Raw genomic sequence first — 18,834 nt, 5'->3', positions numbered from 1 at the left:
TCTGCGAACCGCCTCTCCAGCAGCACTGTTCTTTTTACGTTTGTAGATACAGAAGTGAGTTTGATGTTTGGAGAGTCGGTCAATGGTTATAAGCACTTGCTGATCTTGCAGAGGACAGGGGTTTGTTTCCTAGCAAGGCAGGACCCAACTGTCTCTCTAATTCTAGGGAATCCAATGCTCTCTTCTGGCTTCCACAGGCACTAGACACACACACACACACACACACACAGACAAACAATGGTACCCGTACAACGAAAATAAAGAAAATGTTTAAAAACTTATTTTACTTTAGTTTTTGAGACAGGCATTCATTCATGTAGCCCAGGTTGGCCTTAAACTCACTAAGTAGTTGGAGTTGGTTGAAGAAGACGCTGGACTTCCGGTTCTCCTGCCCCTACCTCTCAAATGCTGGGATCACAGAAATGTATCATCATGTCTGGTGAGAATTATTTTAATTGTAACAGTTTCAATGTGATTTTGCAAATGACAGACAAGGGATATAGTAACCATGTGGGTAATTTATTCATTTAATGCATAAGACAACAGAGGTCTTACTGGGGAAAGTGGCCTGACCAGCATCACAAGGCTGCTCACTGAGCAGGTGGCTGCCAGGCCTATCTTCTCCCCACTACATGCTACTGCTCCTGAAGACACATGCTGCCAGCCCGCTGCAGCTCTTGCTCTCTCACTGCTAGAACTATGCATTTTGATCCTTAGTATTTGAGATGCACACATATAAATAGAGTTGTGTATTTAGTAGATTATTAAGCAGTCATCCCTCCTCCCTAGACAACCCCACCCCCCTTGCACAAGCAAAGGCTTTCTAAAAGAGAGCAAATAGAAAAATAAAATTTAGAAAGATCATTAGACCAAGTTCAGAGAACTTAAACTTTTTTTTTTGGATTTATATATTTTATGTATATGAGTACTCTATCTGCATGGACACCTGCATGCCAGAGGGCATGAGATTACATTGTAGATGGTTGTGAGCCACCACGTGGTTGCTGGGAGTTGAACTCAGGACCTCTGAGAGAGTACACAGTGCTGTTAACCCCTGAGCCATCTCTCCAGGCCCCTAATGTAAACTTTGTTATGAATGCCCAAGTTAGATAATCTACAGAAGAAACACTTGTCACTTTATTTTCTTATTTTGCATTCAGTTTCATTATGAAACTGTAAATACATGTGTATGTATGTTGGCTCATCTTTGTACCACCCCTCTCTCACCCCTTTCCTGTTGATGGCTCTCTCCTTCCTCCAAATAGTCCCTGTCTGCTTTCACGCCATAGCCATGCTCGCTCCCCATATGAGAGAGAACACGAGATAACGTTCTTACCATCTCCCCTTCTTTTTTTTTTTTTTTAGGGACAGGGTCTCTCTGTGTAGCCTTGGCTGTCCTGGACTCGCCTTGTAGACCAGGCTGGCCTCGAACTCACAGCAATCCACCTGCCTCTGCCTCCCGAGTGTTGGCATTAAAGGCGTGTGCCACTACCCCCGTTCCCCCTTTACTCTGTGTGCCTAGATTACACACAGAAAAAATATGCTAAAATTTGTCTTTCTGGGCCTAGCTTCAAGAAATATTCTTTATGTTAATAACATTGTTCTAAAGACTAAAAAATGAGGCGGGGGGGGGGGGCTGTGGTGCAAAAACTTTTGATCCCAGCGCTGTAGGAGGAGGGAAAAGAAAGGCAGAGGCAGGCAGGTTTATGTGCCTTCGAGGCCAGGACTTCACAGAGACAGCATGACCCAAAAAACCAAACCAACCAACCAAAGTAAAAAAATGTATTTATAAGCAACATTAAAATTTGATGTGTCCCTCTCACCAATTCCTAGGGAAGTGGATGAGAGTAAAAGAAGGATAACAAATAACAAATTCCAATTTCTTGAGGTCAGTAGAATATTCCTGCAAGGTAACTGTTAACTGTTGGCAGAAAATAACAGTTAATGTCTCTCTTAGGAATCATGAACTTTTCTTTTCCTTGCTGAATTAATTTGACTATCTGTTATCTTTAAATCCAGCCCTTTAACACTGATCTCATACAAGATCTAAGAGTTAAAGGCATGCTCTTGACTAAGGATTCAAAAATGTTGTAACTTATCTTCTCCCTCCCCAAATTCCTTATCTTTTGAGATAAAAGTCAAAGCACATGCTTGGCGAACCCTCACAGCGTTAACTCTGATATACAGAAATCTAACTGGATTTTCAAACATTTATAAACACATCCAACGGATTTTTCTTGGTGAGTTTAAGGTATAACTAAAATTAAAAGCTTTACCGTTCGAGCTCAATTTAAAGTCTCCAAACGGTGGGCGTTTTTTTTTTTTTTTTAAATCTTGACGCTCGGAAGTGACCCAAGTTCCAGCTCTGCCGGAAACTCTCTTTTAAAGCAGTAACATTTACGGCCCGAGTTAAAAATAAGGTATCTTTTCAGTAGTTTATCCTTTGCAATCAATCAATCAACCGGATTCTCGATAAATTTTCTCTGGGATGAGTAACGCCAGAACCTGGTTTTCAGAGCGTGCAGAGGCAAGAGACGGGGTGACCTCACGGTAAAAAGGGAAAGCGGTCCAACTAACGCGACGTCTTTGAGGCGAACAGCAGCGCTACCTCGTCGGTCCCGGCAGGTTTCGGGGCTCTCAGGCGACCGTCGGAAGACCCTCCCTCCTCAACCACTCCGCCGCCAGCCGCGCCGAAAAGACCTCTGACCTCCAAAGAAGGCCCGCTCGGTAAGCCCACCCCGAAAGCTTATGTCCGCGCCTCTGATTGGTGAGTTCAAGGATCCCTCAGTTTAGCGCGCCCAATGGGAGCTCGGCCGGGACCCAGCGACCCCGCCCCGTGCCCCGCGCCGGGGAGCGTCGGAGAGTAAATACAACAGGAGCGCAAAATGGCGGAACCGCCGAACCCCGCTCACGGCGCCGTCGCCGTCCTCTCCGAGAAGGAAGCGCTCGGCAAACTGCAGCCTTCGTCGCGCGAGCCACCGGGTCCCGTGTCCGCCAAGAAGGTTCGGACTGAGGAGAAGAAGGCGCCACGGAGAGTGAACGGAGAAGGGGGCAGCGGCGGGAGCGGCAGGCAGCTGCAGCCGCCCGCTGCACCGTCGCCACAGAGCTACGGCAGCCCGGCGGCTTGGAGCTTCGCGGCTCTGTCCGCCGCCGCCTCTTCCTCCTCCTCCTCTTCCTCCTCCCCGGCCTCTTCTCGGAGCTGCTTCTCCTTTTCCGCCAGCCCGGCCGTCTCCTCGGCCCCCGCTTCCTCGGCTCAGCCGGTGCCGCGCAAACTGCTGGTCGCTCCGTCGCTGCTGCACGCCCAGCCGCACCGCGTCCTGCTCCCGCCCGCCGCGCCGCTGGCCGCCGCCGCCGCCGCCGCCGCCAAGCCGCGCAGACCCAAGGAGAAGCGCGAGAAGGAGAAGGAGAAGCGGAGGCACGGCCTCGGCGGCGCCGCCCGGGATGAGAACGGAGAGGCGAAGCCGCCGCCGCCGCTGCTGCCGCGAGGTGGGTCCGCGCCGGGGAGGGGAGCGCGGGGCGGCCAGGGTGCAGCCTTCCGCGGAGCGAGACACGGAGCCTGGAGTTTCGGTCGCAGACCGGAGCATGGCCGAAACTCCTATTTTTTTCCCCCCCGATGTCGGATTTCCCTTCCAGTTAATGCGCTGCGGGACGTGTAGGAGTGAGTCTGGAGGACCCCTCTCCCGGGTGTATTTGGCTAGGGAGATGGAAGAGAACAGGTCTTTAAAGATTCCTAAAGGGATCGGACTCGGGATCTCAGGAATTCCTATTTGCGACTGGGTTTCCAGTGCCAGAAAATCCTGTCGCTCTATCCCCCCCCCCAAGAAAAAAGAAAAAAAAAAGTGGGTGGTCGTGGTGTATTGGCGTAAACTGAAGCTACCAGGGACCAGAACATTTCATCCCAATATCCCTATTAGGGAAATGAGGTCGCGTGCAGGGCACCAAGTGTGCGGCTTCTAAGGCACCCTCCTTCCATATTCTTAAAGTGTTTTGAGCGGTCCTGTTTTAAATACTACCCTTCAGAAGCATTCAGCCATGTTCTCGCCCCCTCCCCCACGTGAAAGCAAATGATAAAATCAGATGTTTTGGCTTTTTTTTTTTGGCTAGATCAAGTGGCTGCAAAGTTGTTTCTGCATAAAAAGCGGGGAAAAAATTCCTAAATGGCCTTTTCTAGGTTGGTTTTTTTTTTTTTTTTTTTTTTTTTTTTTGTAATGTAAGCTAGTATAGTTTTCGGTATTTCTTTAAAATAAGAGGCCATTCTGATTATCTGTGGGTATGTAGAGATGTGACTCTAATACAAAGTGGATGGATTGGAAAGTAGATCTTTATGTGATCACGAGGTTATTATATAAATATACGTTGTCATTGTCACACATTGTTGTGAGGTATTCTGTTTGGTTTTGGAATGCTAGTGGAATGCCAAGCAGTTTCAACCGTGCTGATCTAATGGTGTCTTAGATCTTGAAAAATTATCTGAATAGAAGGGTTTATTATTCACAGTTTAGAAGAATGCTACATGTGACTATGTACTTTATATATTTAAGCCAAGCTGATGGTCCTGCAGTACCCTTGTTTCCCATGTAACTCCTAGGTTTTTAGAGTGCTGCCTTAGGAATGTTTTTTTAAAAAAATATTTTTATTTAATTTTTAAATTTATGTGCATTGGTGTGAGAGTGTCAGATCTTGGAGTTACAGACAGTTGTGAGCTGCTATGTGGGTGCTGGGAATTGAACCTGGGACCTTTGGAAGAGCAGATGGTGCTCTTAACCACTGAGCCAACTCTCCAGCCCCAACCTTAGAAATGTTTTGAAGATGACATTTACTTACCTTCTGCTCAGGAGTTATCAGTGGTTGGTATTTTAAATCTCTATGTTGTAGTGGTTAAATATAAAATTTAAGTTATAAAATGCCCCAGAGTCCATATGTAGTTTGGAATCATTTTTATGTGGGTAAGCTGCTCACTGCTTTTCATGAGGTCTCTACAGAAGTGAATGTAGGTATTACATTGTTGGAGTATTTGAATGGTGAAAAGAAAAAGCGAGAAACAGTACTGGCCTAAAATATGTAAAATGTGTGTGATACACACACACACACAGACACATACATGTTTTTACAGTCTTAAATGACATTTAAAATTCTTCTTTTGGGGACCTTGAGATGGTTCAGGCACTTGCTTTGTAGTGTGACCACCAGAGTTCAGTCTCCACCACCCGCAAGATGGAGAGGAGCAGTTCCCTACAAGATGTCCTCTGCGTCCCCAGGTAAATGCAGTACCGCCAAACCTAAGCCCCTTTTTTGGAGGGCTACAAGCTCACTTTTAGTATAAGCAGTGATAGTTTTACATTATGATATGGGAAATATACTTCCCATGATCTATGTGGGATGATTAGCTTGTTGACTTTTTCTTTGCTCTCCAGACAGGACCTCTCTGTAGCCCTGGCTGTCCTGGAACTCACTGTGTAGATCAGGCTGGCCACAAAGGATCTGCCTGCCTCCTGAGTGCTGGGGCTAAAGGCATGGGCCACCACACCTGGCTAGATATTCACGTTTAAATATTTTTTTTTTCTTGGACAGAAACACTTATTTTATTGAGAAAAAATTAAAATCTAAGCAAAAGATATCATTTGAGTATTTTGGATTTAATTGAATTTGTGTTCTGTTTAACTAAAAAAAGTAAAAGCAAGGTAAAATTTTAGATACATTTGTTTCATCCATACAATTGCAAGTATACAGATCCTGATTTGTGGTACAGTATTTTTTGCTGCCTTTTTTTTTTTTTTTTACAAATCTTAGTGATTGTTGTTTTGAAGTGTATACATTTTAAATGACTCTCTAAGTTGGCTGTTCTAGCTCAGTAACCATTGACTACCCATAGTGCATCGAGCAGACTTAGTGCCAGAAATCATGTAGAAAGACATGAGAGATAGATCGTAGTTCTGCATCTCTGTTAAACATTGGCTCCTGCGTTTACATAGGGGTTTTACAAATCCTTAGAACTGCTTTGTTTGTTGTTTGTTTCTGTCATGTTGTTTTGAGACAGCATGCCCCTTTGTGGCTCTGGCTGGCCACTCACCATGTAGACCAATTGTGCATCATTCAGCCTGTGATCCTGTGCCTCGGCCTCGTTGGTGCTGAGATGCAGGTGTGAGCCACATTTGTTTAGAGCCCTTATGTTGGTGATCAACCTAACAGAAAATGTTCAGGTAAAATAAACATGCATTTGAATCAACCTGAGACCTCATTTAGTGAGTGCTGAGTCTGAAGCATGGTTACTTATTTTTTTTTTTTTTGACCCAACAATAAATGAAAAGGTGGGTCAGTTCTAACCCGCCTTTAAGCGGGAGGGATAAATGAGGAGATCAAAAAAAGTTCCTAGTCTAAGTACCCTGAGTACAGAGCACCTATAATCTCCAAGGCTGCCTGCTCATAGCTATAGCTGTTAGACAGGACGTTTTAGGGTTTAAATTAGAGTGTTGTGTAGTTCAGGCTGGCCTGGAATCAACTGTGATCTCCCTCCTAAGAATGCTGAGTGCTGAGATTGCAGACAAGGGCCACCATGTCTGAATGTTTTTGTTTTTGTTTTTTTCTTTTTTCTTTTTCCCAGTAAGGTTTCCCTTACTGTCCTGGAACTCATTCTTTAGACCAAGCTGGCCTCTAACTCAGAGGTGTGCCTACCTCTGCCTAAGGCCGTGCCCCATCACTACCTGGCTTCTGACTGAATTTTTGAAATTACAAAACAACCAGATGAGCAGCTACTAACTTTTTCTATAATACAAATAAGTTTTGAATTGAAAAGTATAGAACTGGGCACGATGATGCATGCCTGTGATGTGAGCGTTTGATGGGAGCCAGAGGACTTGGGCTCCTAGGCCGCCGGAGCCTCCCACTGAGACGCTTTCCTTTCCTTTTTCTTTCTTTTTTTGTGTGGCTGTTATGGAATTTTTTTTTTTGTAGTCCATGCTGGCCTTGAACTCAGAGATCCGCCTGCCTCTGAGACTCTTAAAAAAAAAAAGGCAGAAAGTAAAAAAAGTGAAGTGAAAGTATCATGCACCGTCATACATTTCAGTAACGATGTTTTCCGTCTGTGTGTGGGTGGTGCAAGCTCCTGCACGTACGTGTGTGTGTGTGTGTGTGTGTGTGTGTGTGTGTGTGTGTGTGTGTGTGTTGCATGCTCATTTCCGTAACAATGCTGGGGTTATCGTTACACTCAGCCATGCCTGGCTCTTTATATAGGTGTCAGCGGTTGCACTCAGGTCCTCACCGGCGCGCAGCAAGCCGTCCCGCCCACTGAGCCCCGTGTTAGAGTTGTCGTCATGATTGGCACTGCTCTCGGCAGTGTTCTGGGGTAACCATTTGTATTTACTGCTGCCCACTTTCTGTGCCCTGCAGCAGCTCTTAGTACAATTTCCCATGTTGATAAATATTCCAGATAAATGACAATCCCTTCTGTATCTTCTTCCTGATTAGTCCGGATGCTTCATCGTAAAGGCCTGCTGCATAAAGCTGTCCGCCTGGGACATGAGCTCACTCACACCCTCAGGTTCTTTCATAGCTGTTGCCATGCTTTGTATTTACTCTCTCGTTTTCATTTTTTTTTTCTTCTACTAGTAGTACTGTAAGAAGTATGTAGAAGCTCTACTTCCTTGGGTTTTATTTTTACCCACATACTTGCTGCTTATCTCTTGAGAAGTTTTTTTCAAGCTGTTTGTCCTGGAAAGTTATTGTTTGCTTCCCGTTGTTGATATTCACAGACACTGAGCTCCAGAAAGTTGGCTATTCTATTTTGAGGATTTCAGTTACAGTTTTCAGCTTTGAAGGGAAAAAAGTATAAGCTCTTGTGTTTTTGTTCCTATATTGTAATATATTTTTTAAATGGGGTCAGCATCTCTAGTGTTTCTTCAAGGATGTTAATTATAGTTTCTTTGAAATGTTGTGTTTCCTGCCTTGCTTTTGGTTCTTATAACATGTCATCTCTCCCCCACCCCCCGCCTGTTTGTTTTGGTCTCATTTATTTGGAACCTGTCCTCAAATCTGTATTATTTTTAGCAGTTCTTTCATAGTTGAGAGACAGTTATCAGGATCCACTGAAGCTCCTGAGCATGCATGGGCAGGGCTTACTGACTGACCTCATGCTTCTATCTGTTTTGTTTTTTCTGGGTTAAGCACTTTAAGCTTCTAAAGACTAAATGTCATTTTTCTCTCTTGGGTCAGATGCTAGACAGAATGGTATCTTACTCACGGCTTGTCATAGCGAAGTATCCTAGACTGCTGGCCTAGCGTGTCTTCACAGTCGTGGAAGCTGGGAAGGCCAAGGTCGGTGTTCCGACACCGTTGTGCTCTGGAAGGGCAGATGCCAGCCTTCTCACTGTGCATTCACAAGGCCTCTCTTGGGCACTGGTTCCTGTGGGGCAGAGCAGGAGATACTGGCTTCTTCCTGGAAGGCCCCAGTCTCCCTTGGTTAATGCTCTGCTTGTGATTCTTCCTCTTCCCTCCTCAGGCTCAGGCTCTAGCTCTTTCAGCTGGAGATGCCGCCTCACAGATGAGACTTTGGGCGGCAGGGTTTGCTAGTGATTGCTGAGTAGAAAGCCACTGTCTGGCTTCACGAAGTCACCCGGTTTCCCTGTTTTCACTGCAACCCACCCGTTTCTCTGTGGAATGCCTGAGCCTGGAGCCATTCTTTCTGACATTTTGTTGGAGAATTTACCCCTCTCCATCTTCCTTCCGAGCATGTGGGCATTTATTGCCTTTTCCACTGCCTTCATTTCCAGGTTTTCTTATGGTAGGTAAGGTGGTGCTGGAGTGCTTGCATGGCATGCCCAGGGGCCTAGGCTCAAGCCTCGCACTGCAACAGGATTGTCACCATTCCTAGTCCAGCTTTAGTTACAATATTCCCTTTACGTGTCTCTTCTTCCTTTCTATTGTCTAAGTATATTTTTAGAGGAAGTATTTTGATTTGTACCTTTTTGTATACCATTGGTTTAGTATCTAAGACCTTTTGAGTCTACACACATGAATTTAAAGAGTCTAGAAATATTTGGTCAACTACATTGTGTGTCGGACATCCTACTCTTATGTTCCGCATTCTCTCTTTTCTTGAACCTTCTTACTTGTCCCTTCCCTTAGATAGTTGTATTTTTACTTTCACATCATATATACATTTATAGTTTATACCCAGGAACCACATGTATATGTTGTCTTTTCGAGACTGACTAAATTCACTTAATATATCTCCAGTTGTTTTCATTTTCTTACAAGTGATGTAAATATTCTTTATGGTTGAGAACACATATTTGTTGTGTGGGGATGTTACTTTTTTCACAGGGTGGTTACTGAAATAATATTAGCCTGACATTTTGTAGACATTGTTCATAAAAATGTAGGGGCTAAATGCATTGCTTTTTTTGTTTGTTTTGTTTTTTTGAGACCGGGTTTCTCTGTATAGACTTGTCTGTCCTGGACTCACTTGGTAGATCAGACGAAGATCTGCCTGCCTGCCTGGGATTAAAGGCGTGTGCCACCACCGCTCGGCTGTGAACAATATTCTAGATTGCAGTTGCTATTGCTTTCTTGCTGAATTACTGGTGAATATTGTATCTTAAAGGTAGCAAATATGGCCCGGCACAGTGTGCACGCTTTTAATCCCAGCACATAGGGAGGCAAGAGGCAAGCAGATCTCTGAGTTTGAGGCCAGCCTGGTCTGCACAGTGAGTTCCAGGACAGCCAGGGCTATATAGAGAAACCCTGTCTCGAAAAACCACCAAACCAAACAAAAAGGCTAATAAATACTGACTCAGTTTTCCTGTTTGAGGGTAATGAAGACTTCAGAACTAGTAAATTCTGTCAAACATTCTTGGGTTAGGTCACAAGTTGATGCAGTATTTTCTTAGGTACAGTCTGACCTAGACTATGAACACCTTGAGGACAGAAATGACCATCATGCAGTAGCCAACATGCATAGAACTGTAGAGAGCATTTTATCTGTAGTTTTATGTCTTTATACCACGTTTTAAATGTAGTTTTTAATCTTTTACAGATACTGTGAGGAGGTCTATAAAATGTAGCTATGAAATGAATATACATCCAGGTTTTAGACTTGGAGACACTGTGCTTCAAAGTCCCAGCTCTAAGCTACTAAGTAAGTTGTGTTGATTTAGTGTAAGGTCTTCAACTAGACCCAGAGGTGGTGTAAGATTATTTGTCAGTCAGGAAACTGGGCTTTGAAAGACCAGTTGGGTTTAGGTAAATGGAGATGATAGAGAAAGGCTTTCTGGGGATGGGGACGGTGAAATGATGGAAAGGGGGGTGAGGGAGGCGTGCAATTGCTGGTAACTCCAGTTCCAGGGGATCTAGTGCCCCTTTCTGGCTCCCTTGTCCCTGCAACATACATATGTACACTCATGCAAAAAAAAAAAAAAAAAAAGAAAAGTGAGAGAGAGATATGATAGGAAAATTAATGTGTATGGAATATTGAGTCTGTGAGTAGAGCCATTTGGATGAGATTGATGCTTTACAAGATTTTATTATTTATTTTGTATGTAAGGGAGGGCATGTGCTGTTGTGTGTCTGTGGAGGTCAGGGATCATGGCAAGGAATCTTGGTAGCAAGCAGCAGGCCTGTCAGCTAGAGTAGGAAGCTGAGCGATTGCATCTGCAACCACGGGCACCGAACAGAGAGCCAGCTGGAAGTGGAGCAAGGCTATGATCTCTCAAAGCTCACCCCAGTGATGGATTTCCTCTAGCAGTGTTGCACGGCCTCCTCAAACAGTGCCACCAACCGGACCGTGTTTTCAAATACCCGAGCTAATGGGGGCAGCTTCTCATTCAGACTTCATGTGCTCAGCCATCTCACCAGCCCTGAGGTTGACTGCTTGTACTCACTTGGAAGATATCTGTCTGTCTGTCTCTCTCTCTCTCTCTCCCAGTTTACACTTCATTTTGTGGGCATTAATAAGGCAGGTTTTTGTTGGGTGATAATATATACTTGGTAAAATGTATGATGGGTGGCTGAAAGTACCGGAGAGAGATATTAACAATATTGAAGACCTGCTATATTAGTAATAGGTGCTACCACCACAGCCACAGCCACTTGAGCTTGGTGCTGCGATGCTGCCCTCAAGGGCTCCATAAGGGGCTTTTGGCACAGCCTGGCTCTGCTGGCCTCATCTATCCATGGCCAAAACTGCAGCTGCTGGCACCACCTTTGCCGAGTGCTGCTCATCTCCACACTACCTTATGCCCCAGAGCCTGGATTTGCCACTTGGTGAGCTGCACACCGCTAGCTGGGGTGCAGCAAAGAGGAAGAGTCACTGAGGGCACAGTGCCAGCATGGCCAGCTGTTTGGAATACAGGCACCCTTGTTATGGGCAGTTTGCCAATGGCTATCAGACACATGGAAAAGGACTGAATTTCCAACTGGGCATCCAAGCGCCTGTGGAAATAGTCCTGGTAAAAAAAGGTAAGCTTACGCATCTCTGGCGTCATTCATTAGCTTCCTGAACTGATTCAGGATGCCCAGCAGCTTCATCTTGTTCCCCGAAAGGCCTGACTTTATCATGGAAAGGAGGGTCCTGCAAGAGCAGTGGACCCACAGTCCAGGCGCTGGAAACCTTGGGGGCGTTGCCAGAGCTGCAGGTAGCCCTAGTGCCACATCAAGATGGAGAACATTTAAAAGAGGTTCTTTTTAGATTTTTGCATATGAGTGTTTTGCTTTCATATGTGCACCATGTGAGTGCCTGGTGTCAGTGGAGATCAGAAGAGCATGTTGCAGCTGCTGGATCTGGAGTTATAGATGCTTGTAAAGCGAGCCATGATGTGGGTACTGAGAACTGAACCCAGGTCTTCTGTAAGTGCTCTTAGCCAGTGAGCTCCAAGGAGGAGAATATAATTGATGTTTACTGCAGCACGCTCAGACTCATCACCTTTTGTCAAAGGTGCCACTCAAGGACACTTACTTTGTTAGAACTGGCTGTATAGATCTACTACTACTGTAGCTGTGAATGTCAGCAGCTGTCTGGCTTCTGTCAGTCCTGCTGGGGCACATTACATATATATTAAGATGCTACTTTGAACACTGTTAACATGATCAACAAGGGCCAAGTTTTCTTCAAGCAGAGGGTGTCTTCAAAATTTCAGAATCAGCCGGCGTGGTGGCCACGCCTTCAGTCCAGCTCTAGAGAGACAGAGGCAGGTAGATCTCTGAGTTCTAGGCCAGCCAAGGTTATGTATTGAGACTGTGTCTTTTTGTTGTTGTTTGAGACAGGGTTTTACTATGTAGCTCTGGCTATCCTGGAACTTACTGTGTAGAACTTACTATGTAGACCGGCAGATATCTACTTGGCACTGGCTCCTGAGTGCTGGGATTAAAGGCTTGCACCACTATGCCCAGCTGAGAGTCTTTCTTTAAAGATAAAATCAACATTTCATTAGATGGTCTTAGCTGCTTATCCTTACAAGAGATCCAGGACCACCCATGGAAACAGGATGTAGGTCCTCCTCCTATTCCAGGATACTGCTGAGATTCATGTTCTACAGCCTGATGGCAACTAGCCTTTCTGGATGCTAAAGGGAGGGGAAGCATCTCTCTCTCTCCAGCGTCCTGTTAGCATAGACAGTGCCCACTGCAGGAACTTGCACTGCTTACTGCAGACTCTGGGTCCCTGCAGGCTGCTTCCTGGAAGCAGGGAAGAGACTCAGTTCCAGGTACCTTGCCACTTGCTCATATCTCTGCTGCCTCTCGCTTGCCTACCAAGTGGGTCTGGGTTCTTCCAACAATGTGGAGAGGCTTTGCTGACCTGTGTAACTAAAAAGCAGTTCTGACAGTTTCAATAGCACACATCTGCAAGCACTTGGGAAGCTGAGGCAAGATGATCAGGAGTTCAAAGGCAACCTGGACTACATGAGATCCTGTCAGAAGGAAAGGGAGAAAAAGAAGGCAGGCATACAATTAAAAAAACAAACAAACAAAAAGAAGCTTTGTGTGTGTGTGTGTGTGTGTGTGTGTTTGTGTGTGTGTGGGTGGTGGTGGGGGCAGGGCTAGAGAGTATATGCATGCTTGAGAGCAAGTGTTATGGCAGACATTGGAGGTCAAAGATAATTTTCAGGAATCAGTTTTCTCCTATTGTGGCTTCAGAGAAAACAGGTTGTTAGGCTGTATAGCTGAGGCATTTTACCAACCCAAGAAAAAAGGTAGTTAGGAATAGTTTACCTTCTGGGTCTTCTGGGCGGGGATGGGGCGGGCCCTCTCTCTGCCTCTGTCTCTCTATGTCTGTTCTCATTAACCTTTGTTGCTGTTACAAGAGAAGAACCCAAAAGGTCCCACATTCTGTACTCAGACCCAAGGTGATGGGTAGTGCTACTTCCAGTGCCTGAGAGCAGTGCAGGCTTCAGGCCTCCCGCTCACGTGGCGAGGTGATGGGGGCCGCATGTTAGGAAGTGGTTTTGAAGTCGCTCCTTAGCTAGATAAATCTTCAGGAAGTCCTTGAAGATGGCCCCTCCTGCACCCGATCCCCATCCATCTGTGAGACTGTCTTGAGTGGGATGTAGCCTGCTTGTTTGTATGGGAAAATGCTGCATATAGAAAAAAGAATCTTACGAATTTTTAATGTTTGGCTTTGTGTGTGTGTGCACCACCACACCCGGCTCAAGGTTATTTCTATTGTGCTAAAGCACCTTGACCAGAAGCAACGTAGGGAAGGAAGTGGTTGATTTCAGCTTACAGTTTACCATACAGTCCATTGTTGAAGGAAGTGAGGGCAGGAGCTCAGGGCAGAAGCTGTGGAAGAATGCTGCCTCCTGGCTATTTCCCTATGGCGTCCTCAGCCGGGGACCACCAGCTCAGGCGCTGCATCCTATGGCGTCCTCAGCCGGGGACCACCAGCTCAGGCGCTGCATCCTATGGCGTCCTCAGCCGGGGACCACCAGCTCAGGCGCTGCATCCAGTTGCTGCGTCCTCCCACACAATCTCTTATTTTACAAAACGTCCCACGGGTTGCCTACAGGCCAATCTTACAGAGACATTTTCTCCATTCAGATAGTATAGATTGTGTCAGGCTAACAAAAGTCAAATAGTGGGTAAGTGTTTGTTTGCGGGTGTGTGTGTGTGTATAATACACATGCTTGGTGCTTGTGGATATAGAGCGGGTATTGGATTCCCTGGAACCCGCAGTTATAAATGGTCTGGTCTCAGGGTTTGTGATGTGGGTCCTGGGAACTGACCTGTGGTCCAAGGCAAGAGCAGCACGCGGTCCCAACCCTGACTGATCCGTCCAGCACTAGCTCCCTGCTCTTGAGTTGTTGTTGCTGTATTTGAAGTTGCACTATGTTCTTCTCATTTACCAAGAAAAAGCATCATGAAATAATAGAAAGGAAAGAATCTTCAGAGATCAGCACAGCCTGGGATTTTATAAGTACAAGTAACGCGCTCCATGATTCTCTCAGTTCAGCAGTTTATAGGCCCTTATGTGCTTACCTAAATGGAGCTAGATGTTTCCATCTTTGTCTTGACTCCCCTCCCCCCAGGGGTTCTCTGTGTAGCCCTGGCTGTTCTGGAACTCACTCTATAGACCAGGCTGGTTTTGAACCTGGAGATCCTCCTGCCTCTGCCTCCGAGTGCTGGGATTAAAGGAGTGCACCACCACAGTCCAGCTCAGCGATCTTAATGTATACCAGTTTTTCTTACTTGAGGACCCTTTCGGCAAATCATGTCTTCTTGGATGAACAAACTCATGTAGAAGAGGAGGTCAGAGTCAGGCGTTTCAAATACTGTCTGCCTCATGTCGGACAAATTGCAACCATATCTTCATAGGGAGAGAGTTTCTTTTACATTCCTAGTAAACTCCCCATCTTTATTCGCCTAGTTTTAGACAGGGGCTTACTATGTAGCCCCAACCATCCCGCAACTCCCTACATTACCAGGTTGCCTTCAAATTCAGAGTTCCTTTCTGTCTCTTTAAGTGCTGGGGTTAAAGGTGTACACACCTCATGCCTGGTTAACTCTGAATTAAAAAAATTTTTTTTAATATTATGATTCTTATATGTTGTCTTGCTTACATCTTTCAAGAATTAAACAAGTGCAGATGTAGTTCTTGCTCTGAGTGTGGTACGGGGAGGGAAGAATGCAAACTAAGAAACTTATTTGTAAATTAGTTGGAGAGTGAATTAGTTAAAGTATATAAAATTACTTCTGTAGTCGGTAACAAAGATAAATAAGAAAAGGCAACTAACTGCACAGGAGCTGAGAAATCATAAACTATTAGGGAGAGACACTGTTAGGCCTCAAACCAGGGGGAAAAGGCTAAGGGTAGTGCCAATTAACATCAGAGCAGACACTGTCCACCCAGCCTCCCAGCATCCCTTAGTTCCTACGAGTTACAGGGCCATCCTGGGCACCATGCCCGTCCCTTACCTTAAACTACTCTGACTCCTATATAGCACAGCCATCTTTTTACCTTTTGGTCTCTTGGCTCCTGGCTCTTCCCCTCTCCTCCTCTCTCTCACATGGCCCAGCTTGCCTGCTGCTCATGCCCATTTTGTATTCTCCCCGATGCCTCGTCCCTGCCTCTGGCTGTACTCTCCCTCATGTCTACAGCAACTCTTCTCCACCATCCCTAGGAGTGTCATGTCCTCTTGCTTCTTTTTTCATTCATTTGGTGTGGAAACCCCAGGAGAGGCACAAATGAGGTCCCTTCAAGGGACTCATCTGCTCCTAACCTAGCTGTTGATCTGACTCTCCTAAGCTATGTACAGATCATTTGTTTCTGCTGGGTTTTGCCACCCACCAAATTTGACTCCAAATTCTAGAGTCTGATTCTTTTTTTTTTTTTTTAAATAACTTACTTATTTATTATGTATACAGTATTCTGCCTGCATGTACACCTGCAGGCCAGAAGAGGGCACCAGAGCACATATAGATGGTTGTGAGTCACCATGTTGTAGCTGGGAATTGAACTCAGGACCTCTGGAAGAGCAGTCAGTGCTCTTAACCTCTGAGCCATCTCTCCAGCCCGAGTCTGATTCTTATGCTGCCTCCTCCCTCCACTCCTTAAGTGTCCTGCTCCTAGAGCCTTCTACACCTCCTAAGTTACCTGCCTGGGCAGCCTGCTACAACCAGCTGGCTGTCTCTCTGTTCCCCGAGGGGCATGTCTTTAAAGACACTTACTACCTCTCTTTGCCTGGAAGCCCCAGCTACTTTCTCTAGCCTCCCCTAGGAACTGTGGTCCCACCTGCTGCTGCCTGCAGCGCTGTTCTTTGTGTTTCAGCTCCCTCTCAGAGCTTACAGGAATTCCCTGCAGAGGAATTTTGCTTGCAGCCAGCTAGCTTGGCCTCAGTATAGCTTAGTTGCCAAAGATCAGGACTTTTGATTTTCAAATTCTCTCCTACAGTAACAACTGCTGCTGCAGAAAGAAATGATCCCTAAGTCTTTCATATTGATCTACATTTGTTCTGCTTTGTTCTTCCAAAAGTCTCTTATCTCTAAGATTCCTTCTATGACTTTTCTGGGTTCTGTTCTAAAAAAAAAAATTTCTTAAGACTATGCCGTAAACTATCTTAGAATTTGTGAGCTCATTTGGTATGGATAAAAAAAAGTAACAAAAATTTGGCTTAAAACTTATAACAAAAGGCTTATATGCTGGGAGAAGCTGGCAGCTGGAGTCTGCTCTGATATGTTAATAAGCACCTTACTTAGCAATTTGTCCAGGGTTAAGACCTGACACTGATAAATTCCTAAGGTACAAAGGTCCATTCAGGTAAACAAAGGCTGACAGAGAGATTGGCATCCAACTACTGTTGTCCTTGCTCACTGTGTTCCACACCAGGCTTCTAGAAATTTTAAATAAGGAACAACACATGTTTGATGAATAAGGTAGTGGCTCACACTTTTAATCTCAGTACTTGGGAGGCAGAGGCAGGTGGATCACTGTAAGTTCGAGCCTAGCCTGGTCTACCAAGTGAGTCCAGGACAGCCATGGCTACACAAAGAAACTCTGTCTCGAAAACCAAACCAAACCAACCAACCAACCAAACAAAAAGGACCAGGAAAGTAAAGTTCCTAGCTTCTCTATGGCATGATAGGATTGTGTGTATTAGGTCAGTATACCACGCTATCACTGAGCCAAAGCAAGACATGCTGACGGAGAGGCCAGTGCTTTGCAGAAGTCCTCAGAAGGGGTGACTTGCTAGGGTAGGTAGCTGTGCTTAGCTATTATGCTAGGGAGAGGCTTTGAGAAATCCTCTTTGCTCCAGTCACTGCTTATAGAGTTCTTTTTTTATTTTTTATTTTTTTATTTTTTGAAACAGAGTTTCTCTGTGTAACAGCTTTAGCTGTCCTGGAACTTTTTCTGTAGACCAGGCTGGCCTTGAACTCACAGAGATCCGCCTGCTCCTGCCTCTGCTTCTGCCTGCCAAGTGCGCCACCTTTTCTTTTTACAGTATCCTTCATCTCTTTTATCTTCTACTTTAAAAAAAATCTTCTTGTCACTGGGTGTGGTGGTGCACGCCTATAATCCCAGCACTTGAGAGGCAGAGGCAGGATCTGTGAGTTTGAGGCCAGCCTGGTCTACAAAGCGAGTTCAGGACAGCCAAGGCTACACAGAGAAACCCTGTCTGGAAAAACCAAAAACCAAACCAAACCAAACCTTGTTATTTTGTGCATTTGCTGTTCCTTCTGCCTCTCCATTTCCTTTTCTTCCGTTTCCTGCTGGCTTTCCGGTCTATTTCCAGCAGCGCATCATCCTTGGCTGGATGTGGGAAGGATGAGGACATAGCATTGTGGTTGCTGAGGTCAGTTGATGTCATGAACTGCATTATGATGGTCTTGACTTAAGGCTTATACCCAGGATACTTAAAACTGATCATATGAAGCCTATTTGAGATTTTGCTTTTAAAAATGTATAGTAGTTGAAAGCTTTAAATGGAGTGGTTTTTTTTTCAATATTTCATAAGGACATCCAGTTTGAATTTTTATGATGCTTTTACTTAAAAAATTCTAATGGGCCTTTTAGTTTTTTTTTTTCTTGTAGGTCTATTTATTTTACTATGTGGGCATGGACATTTTCCCTGCACACATGTATGGTACCATGTGCATGCCTGTTGGAACTGGGTTTACAGATTGTGTGAGCTGCTCCCATGTGGGCACTGCGAACTTGAACGTTGGTGCTCTGTAAGAGCAGTAAGGGCTTGCCTCTCCAGCTGCCGCCAGTGAGCCTTTAAACAGAACGTCCTCTTTACTAAAGTGTGTGGCTAGTGAGTCACAGCATGGGATAGGTCATCTTGGAGCTGTGGTCCTCTTGTCTCCACATCCTTAGCGCTAGGATTCCTGTGGGTTAGCTGCACTGGGGAAGGAGTACAGGGCTATGTGCATTCTAGGGAGGCACTTTACCAACTGAGCTATGTTTCACTGTTAGCCCAGCTTATTTCTGATACTTTCCCATATCTTAGTAGACAAATAAACAAAAAATAATGCTTATCATGATTTCACAAATAAGTCCAGATCAGAGACCCCTTTCTATAGGAATTTATTGATTTTGATGTCTTTAAAATTGTCCTTGTTTTATTTACAAGGGTTCATGTTACTTTGTTTCTACTCTATCTTGGAAGTCCTGATCTGCTGTCATCCTGTTTGTACTGAACATAAAGCTGACCATCTTCTAAGCTGTGTGTGCCTGTCCTCCACTTTTATTTATTTATTTATTTATTTATTTATTTTTTTGAGACAGTGTTTCTCCTGTAGCCCTAGCTGTCCTGGAATTTGCTTCACTTGCTTTGTAGACCAGCCTGGCCTGGTCACAGCTGTTTGCCTCTGCCTCCTGAGTCCTGAGTTCTGGGATTAAAGGCATAAGCT

The 18,834-nt window shown here is 45.1% G+C and overlaps 1 protein-coding gene and 1 long non-coding RNA gene across 4 annotated transcripts in view; one reads left to right on the top strand and one right to left on the bottom strand.

Annotated features, from left to right (window-relative positions):
- Positions 1-2,698, bottom strand: part of LOC311600526 — a 10,597-nt gene extending 7,899 nt beyond the window's left edge. Inside the window, exon 1 of the long non-coding RNA XR_014780269.1 lies at positions 2,609-2,698. This is a non-coding gene — a long non-coding RNA (uncharacterized lncRNA). The remainder of the gene's footprint in view (positions 1-2,608) is intronic.
- Positions 2,699-2,739: 41 nt separating this feature from the next.
- The window catches only part of RSBN1L (round spermatid basic protein 1 like), a 54,253-nt gene continuing 38,158 nt past the window's right edge, over positions 2,740-18,834 (top strand). For all 3 annotated transcript variants that reach the window (XM_084787273.1, XM_084787272.1, XM_084787271.1), the window contains exon 1: positions 2,740-3,486. In XM_084787273.1, coding sequence (XP_084643399.1) covers positions 2,886-3,486 — 601 coding nt within the window. In that variant the 5' untranslated portion in view covers positions 2,740-2,885. The remainder of the gene's footprint in view (positions 3,487-18,834) is intronic.

The sequence above is a fragment of the Acomys minous genome, assembly GCF_964271855.1.
Source record: "Acomys minous genome assembly, chromosome: 6".
Lineage (NCBI taxonomy): Eukaryota > Metazoa > Chordata > Mammalia > Rodentia > Muridae > Acomys > Acomys minous.
This window is presented reverse-complemented; position numbering and strand designations above follow the sequence as displayed.